The sequence below is a fragment of the Apium graveolens genome, chromosome 3, assembly GCF_009905375.1.
Source record: "Apium graveolens cultivar Ventura chromosome 3, ASM990537v1, whole genome shotgun sequence".
In the NCBI taxonomy this organism is placed as follows: domain Eukaryota; kingdom Viridiplantae; phylum Streptophyta; class Magnoliopsida; order Apiales; family Apiaceae; genus Apium; species Apium graveolens.
Window position 1 is genome coordinate 57,971,811 of NC_133649.1, and position 7,504 is coordinate 57,979,314.

At 36.5% G+C, this 7,504-nt stretch overlaps 1 protein-coding gene across 1 annotated transcript; it reads right to left on the reverse strand.

The window, feature by feature from the left end:
- Window positions 1–1,031: 1,031 nt before the first annotated feature.
- On the reverse strand, window positions 1,032–3,790 carry LOC141714242 (cellulose synthase-like protein G3). The gene is made up of 6 exons (XM_074517774.1): window positions 3,203–3,790; window positions 2,800–2,952; window positions 2,574–2,696; window positions 2,057–2,485; window positions 1,565–1,915; window positions 1,032–1,479 (listed from the first exon to the last, which is right to left on the reverse strand). Exons 1-6 carry the CDS (start codon window positions 3,788–3,790, stop codon window positions 1,114–1,116), a joined length of 2,010 nt encoding a protein of 669 aa, XP_074373875.1. The 3' UTR covers window positions 1,032–1,113.
- Window positions 3,791–7,504: the final 3,714 nt, after the last annotated feature.

Below are 7,504 nucleotides of genomic sequence, written 5' to 3' on the forward strand. Positions count from 1 at the left end.
AAAAATAAATATCGTGACAATTTTAAATTGGCATATTTATTATGTTTGAATTGCGTTTAAAATATTTTGCATATACTGTCGCGATAATACATATATGTCGAAAAATATTTTCAAACTTGTGAATGGGAATTGCTATGTTTGGTAGCTTAGACAACCACTTGGAATGATATACACTACCGATTGTGAACTTGTATTGTTGACACCTTACGCCTAGATAGGCAGAAAGATTACAAACGGAAAGATTGAAGGTATGAGCTCACCTTATCTCAAGTATGGAAAGAGATTCAAGGTGCGAGCTCACCTTATCTTAAGTACAGAAAGAGATTGAAGGTCGGGAGTTCCGCCTTATCTTTTGCTGAAGGCATGTTTGTTGATCTTGTTACATTCATATAATACTAGCAGTTCACCTCAATAATATAATTTTACAATCGGCTGTTATATCTATCTTGAAGTGTGTACGTCAAGGTCCAACTTAACATCATTGTTCGCAATGGATTTATAAATTTGTGCTCGCACAACCACAAACAAGGGAAATATGTATCTTTTTCGGATCTTGCATGGTCTCGCACGTGCATTCGCATAATTGTTTTGAGCACGAAGGTGCTCTATGTTATTTACTAAACTCCGATTTTTAGTTGTTTCAGCGATTGAAGAATATTTAGTTCTCCACTGCAGCAAGCTACACTGAAGAACTGGGGGGTAGTTGTTATGCCACGTTTTGGCATGACAAATACTTTTTAATAATTTCGTAATTTGTTAATTATTAATTACGGCTAATAATTAATTGCTTAAGCCCCAAGTTATCCTCTCTCCGAAACGAGGAAAGAATCAATCTCAATAAATCAATAACGGAAAATATCTCTCAACGATATTCTTCAAATCAGAAAGATATCACAACGCTCAGATTAAATCAGATAAAATCGGTAATTACCACATTAACGAAACTTATCCCTAAAGTCTCTTAGGGATAAGCCCAAATTTCACAGAACTGCGTAGGCTTGATCCAATATAAATTGGTACGCAGGCATCTTGGCAAAGAGATCCGATACAATGAGACAAATCGAGACACCTCCCAAGTCCAGCCCCTCTTTTTCATAAACCCTAATCTCACAACTACACACAAATCGCTCTAATATTCCAGCAACCCTCCAATTTCGTGTTGTTACGAAATTCCTCCAACAACAGAACAAAAAGAGGAGATGGCTCTCTGAATTCAAAGATACATTTTGCATTCCTTTCGCTTTGTTCCCTATCAAGCACCTTGCTAGTTACATTGTACCCGAATGACGACAATCCACAAAGCTCTTGTATATATTCAATTAATGCAAACGGAAAGCTTGAAAGTGATCTCATCATCCACACTCTCTGATTGTTCCACCACCTTTTGGCTGTTGATCCAAATGTTAAATATTCGATAAGATCTTGTGCATAGGCTCCGAGGAAAAGGAAGACATACATGAATAACCATGGATCTGTCACCTGAAATTATAAATAAAGCACAAAATTAAATCCAACTACTAGGCTAAACATATATAGACTCTAGTAGTAGTTTAGTAAAGCATACCTTTGGGAAAATAGCATGTGAAGAATTAATAAGAGCAAGCTGAGGAAAGAAGGAGTATACAATAAGTGGAATGGACCAAATGGGCCAAAATGCATAGTGACCAAAGCAGAAGGCTTGGAGAGGGTTAATGGACCGCAAACCAAAGAGAAGCGGATTATATTTTGAAAATGTGACATCAAGAAGACCCAAGGACCACCTTTTGCTTTGATTGAGCACATCATGGAGTGTTATCGGAGAACTCCCTAAGAATGCAGGTCTTTTTGGATTACAGAATACAGAGCTCCATCCTTGGCATTGGATTCTGTAGCCTGTGTTATAATCCTCCACCAAGGAGCCATACCTAAATCCTATCTGCAATAAGTAGACAATAATTGATATTTTTCTAGGACATCATGGCAGCTGGGAGGGAAAATGAAGCAGTACTAAAGAAGGTGATCATCTGTGATAGATGAGGCTATAAGTGTTAGTAAAGTAAGTACCAAAAAGTCTAACCTCTGATCCCCACTTGCTTTGAGCCTCAAAGTTACAACCTGCAACGTGGCGTGCCATTGTCATAACTTCCACAGAGCTTATGGACTTGTTTATAGTGTCTGAAGTTTGCGGAGGTATATGTGATCCTGGACTTCCAAACAGTACATTTCTACGAAAGAAGGCCCCAGAGCCCATGTACGTAGGTCCAAGTATACCATCGTATCCATAACAATTATGGAGAACAACATCTCTAACTTCAGCACTATATATGTCATCCTTGTTAATCCCATGGAAAGTTTGCGGGAACTGGACCAGTGCCAAATTTGGGTCCATTTTAGGATCAGTAAAATAACACAGAACACGAAGTGGTGTCTTTGGATCATTCGAGAACATGTCACAATCTTGCGTTAAGACTATAGGGGCATTTGTCATTGTCGCTGAAACTCGAAGCTTATAAAAGCATGAAAACAGAAATAAAGATTAATTTAATGTTTACATCAATGGTTTATCCGATTATAAAATTTATATCTACTATTACCAGAACGTTAAGTGCACCAGCTTTGTAATTGTGAAACGTAGACTTGGTCTTTTCTCTGGAAACATACACAAGATTTGGCATTTGGTGACCATTATGCTTTTCAGTGGCACCCTCCATTACCACCTGCAAGGTTTTTTTCGTGTTTGATTTAAAGCGACCATTTATTGATGCCCAAATTTTGAAGAGGGTTTTGTACAAAACTGTGATCAAGTAAAAATAATGAGACCTGAACAACGGAAGGATGACTTCGCAGAGTAAAAACAGGAGTATTTTGCCATAGGGCAAAAACTCTGTGAGCTTCTTTGTCTGTCACATATCCATCGATGCTCCCTCTTTGGACCACGTTATTGATCCTCATTTTCATCCTTTGGTACATAACCTTCGACCATCCCCAATTAATTTTAGTCCCTCCAAAGATTTAGATGTACAATTATATTTGTTCTATTTCGTCACAATATAAGGTTGACTTAAAAGAAAAAACACAACTTTCAAATTGGTTGTTTCAGAAGTTCAGTTATTTTAAAGGTTAGTCATAATCTTTATTTTTTATGTAAGAGAATATTAATTTCTCTAGCAGCTAAGAAGTTTGAATTTAAAAGCCTGAGCACTAAAAGTGATAAGAAAAGTACCTTAATTTGATCATGTTTAGCAGGGCTGAAATTAGTCTGTGATGCAAAATATGCTTCAGGGGCCCTATCAAGTAAGCTGTGCTTGTTACAGTATGGGAGCCAATGTTTAGCAAACTCAGCAGCTTCCATCAGAGCAAACAGTGTGAGCTGTGATCCTCCATCATCCGATACATACACCGAAAGTTTGTCCGCAGGATAATCATAAGCCATCAACGACAACACAGTATTCACCACGCCAATTGGTGGCTCCTTGTATGGATCAGCAGTGCATACGAAGACGTCCAGAGCTGGATATTCACTGTCATCCAACGTCAGGTTTTCGGGAAATACCTGGCGACGGACAGGAGACATGCGAAAGGATTGCCTAGTAAACCACATAAATGCCAGAACCAAATCGGCTACTAACATAATTATAGTGGTTTTCCTGGTAGTCCTATGATCAGTAGAACTAACAATGTTATGACAGTGATGAAATATTAAAGCAAAAATAGATATTAAATACGTAGCTGCAAATAAACGGTTGAACCAAGTTCGGCGCATGGCCGATTTTGTATGTAGAACACCATCATCAAGCTGCACCTTGGACATGCTCGTATATTTTCTATAGATCAGTTTATTCACAGTACACAGTTAGCGAAACCTCTGTACTACATATATACAAAGTCTTTTTGTCTTTCTGGATATTCCTTGTCAGCCAAGAGCGGTCATACATGGATTTACTAGAAACAATTAGGGATAGCAGAATGTTGCTTTGCTGCACATAATTACATACATGCATATCCTAAAATATTTTTTAAAAAAATCAATTAATAGATCCCGTATTTTGGCTAAAAAAGAACTCTAAGACAGTTTTTCAATATTACCAATGTTATCAATCTTGTACGATAAAGACATTATTATATATATTGAATATATAACTAATTCATAAGAACATTGCTAATTCTTAAATCACATAAGCATATAAGAATTAACAAGTAAATTAGGAGAAGGGTTTGAGAAAACAAACAGAGATTGGATTTAATCTCGAGTCCAGAAAACTGTCTCCTTAAAGCAGTTTCGCCCCGCACCATCCGTATTTAGCGACCTGCTTCCCGGGATAAAACGAGATACTAGTATAATCGATAGATCGAATATACTCTCAGCGAACTTGAACTGAGCCCGAGAACTATCACCAGAATATTGAAAAAATTTAAGACTAAAGAGATCAAGAATGAAAGAGATGACTCTTATTTCCTTGACTTAATAAAACTGGTGCCCTAAGGCTCTATTTATAAAGAGAGGCTTGAAATGACTTGTTTTTCTTTTCGATGTGGTACATGGTATTTATAAGAAAAACTAAGGAATAGGTTTGTACTACTCTCGATGTGGTACAAAACCAATTTTCATATTAAAAGGTAAAACTTTGGAACATCAGTTCTCATTCACCTTTTACTCATTTTGAGCGTGTTAATATGCGTTGGAATCCCCTCGAAGAGAAGAATACGTTCCAATAAATACACACCACTAACACATAATGTGTCTCACTCATATAGAGTCTCAAAATGATTCACAACTTAGTCTAAAATACTAAGTTTGTCCAACAATCCCCCACAAATGAGATTGATGGTCCAGTAGCACACACCACATAGACACCACATAGACAGACAGACGCGGAGCTTGACTTGGTGATAGTTCCGGCGGTCAGATATAGCATACGATAGGTAGAGAATGCTCCTTGAACCTTCACTCGAATAAGTATATCGACTTTACTGGTAGACAGTATGACGCGATGTCCTTGAACTGTTCGACCGTTTGTGTAAACGATGACATACTCATCACTATATCTTTCCTGACTCATTCAGTTCTCATGATTATGTCCATTTTGGCCCTGTAACATCGTCCTGGTTCTGCAAGAGTTTCTAAAGAATTGTGCCTCGCAATTCTCCTTTGAAGCGGCCATACTTCTCCCTTACATAGGTGATCTTTATCTTATAGAGTAACCCGCGTTTACTCAACCGAATATTATGTATTCAAACTTGAAATCCTTGTATTCGTCAAAGATCATTAAAAGCATAAAGCTTAACCTCGTACCTTACGGGTCTCATTGTTTCATCATCATAGAAATAGGCCAGGGGTTACCCCCACAGTGATTTGGTCATCATGATTTAGTTGTCCCATTGAACCAAGTTCTTGGGATCTCCAGTCAGCAAGGTTGGGTGTCCACCATGACGCCGTTAAGCAATAGGCCAGGCTCATTCCTCTCGATGATTTGACAACTATCTCTCGGTCTAACTAGATTCCCTTGTCTTAAACAGATTCGCTCAGTTTAACCATCTGGTTAGTGGATCCAAACATTATCATTTGACTTTACATAGTCAATCATGATAATTCTCGTTGAGAATAGTTGTTTAATGGTATTATGTCCTCATCATAGATGTGAGACATACCATTTCATACACAATAATGTGATCTCCCAATTTGCATATTGATTACACGATATATGCATATTGAAGACACATTTTCCTTGTCATTTAGGAATATCCTTACAAAGTGGCTACTCAGCCTTTTAACTGCATTTATTTTATGCACCAGACTCGTATTCCATCATGAATCGAGCTAAGTTTAGGATTTCCATGACACGACTGCTAAGTGTGAAATGTATTCTCGAATGACTTTTAAGTTCTTAAAGTCAAATATCTAATTTACATACTATATTCACATAGTACAATTAGATATCTTTCGTATTGCAGTCCAAGCTCACGAGCACATATCATACACCTTAAATCTCATTGCAATCACTTCCAAGTGACCAATTTCCATTGTCCTCGTGCATCTACCCAGTTTACCAACTGTGTAGCCTATGTCTAATTTTGTACAATTTTAAAAAGTACAACAAACTTGCAATCCTTCTTGAGAGATCCTTGTTCATCTACGCTTGGATAAATATAAATCCATTCCAGCTATGACAACTTTAGCTTCGTTGATCTCTTCAAAATTCACATCACCAACATGTGACATGTATCATCTAAAACTATTAAAGTCAAGAAGATTGTAATCTTCAAATAAAAACTTTTCAATCTCATCAAGATTTTCAGAGATGATCCTCTTGTCATTACTTCTCGTAATGATCAGATCACTCACATGCAATCAATTATGACTTGCATATCATGTGTAAATAACACATGCACACTTGTCAATTTTCTGATTTTGAATCAGTTTAACATCTCATATTGACTTATTTCACATTTATGAAATAACTTTACTAGTTATTACTTAAGGCTTCACTTGTTATTGATATTACCAGCTTTTAGCGTCCCAAAAACCAGCAATTTCAGTTTGCATCATTACCGAGTTTAAGCATCCTTAAACTGGCAATCCTTATTCACATAGCAACCAATTTTGAGCGTCCTCAAAATGGCAACCATGTCATTTATTTGAAGCCATTGCTTATCATAGCAATATCAAATTTAATATGCCATTATTTCGTGTCAATGTTGTTTCACTCAACATGATCACCGAAAATACAGATTTTCTACTCTTGCTTTATCTAGAGCAACCCTCGGGTTCACGTAAATAGATATTTCTCCAAATATCTATTTAGAAAGACCGTCTCAATGTTCATTGATGCACTTTTAAATTTCACAATACGATAATTTTAGTATCATCTTAATGAACCTTATTCTCAAAACTCGAGAATATTTCATAAATTATATAAGGTCATCACTTTCGACTGTAATATTTTTGTATCAGTCTGACCTTATACTTCCTTCAGACCCATATATATTTTCCCAATTTAAAAATTCATTTGGGTCCTAATTCTTCTATCTCGTAAGAAGATCTATATATTTTTTAAACAAGATTCTGTCAAACAGAACCACTCTCTCTATTTCTTAACATCCTTTCCCCCACAAAGGACATAGAGAGAACATGCACAATCCATTTTCTAGTACACGTGCTAGAAAATCTTGATTTATTGACTCTCAGTAATAGTCAAATTTTCTCTTGATATATTCACTTATCAAGAAATTATACGAGAAGCGCATTGCTTCTATTAAATTTACGAGTTCACCTTCAAGCAAATTATCAAGACATTCGGGACTAGCAATTATCCAAGTCTTTTGCTCTCTGCAGGTTCATCCTCACATTCATCCAATAACTCGTAAGTTCATTTAGATGACTTTTAATTACAGATCTACTAGGATCTACTAGCTTATCGCATAAGCATTCCTAAACTCTGTAATAGTATTCTTACGAATCTCAAAAATTAGATTCATATATCGGATATTATTAGACTCAACCATTGTCTATGTATCCATCCAAAAT

Bases quoted from the DNA above. Each gene is read 5' to 3' on its own strand.
- LOC141714242 (XM_074517774.1), bottom strand. From the start codon at position 3,790: ATGTCCAAGGTGCAGCTTGATGATGGTGTTCTACATACAAAATCGGCC. The intron at 2,953-3,202 runs GTACTTTTCTTA...GGATGGTCGAAG, and splicing joins CTAAACATGATCAAATTAAG to GTTATGTACCAAAGGATGAA. The intron at 1,480-1,564 runs GTATGCTTTACT...TTATAATTTCAG, and splicing joins CACATGCTATTTTCCCAAAG to GTGACAGATCCATGGTTATT.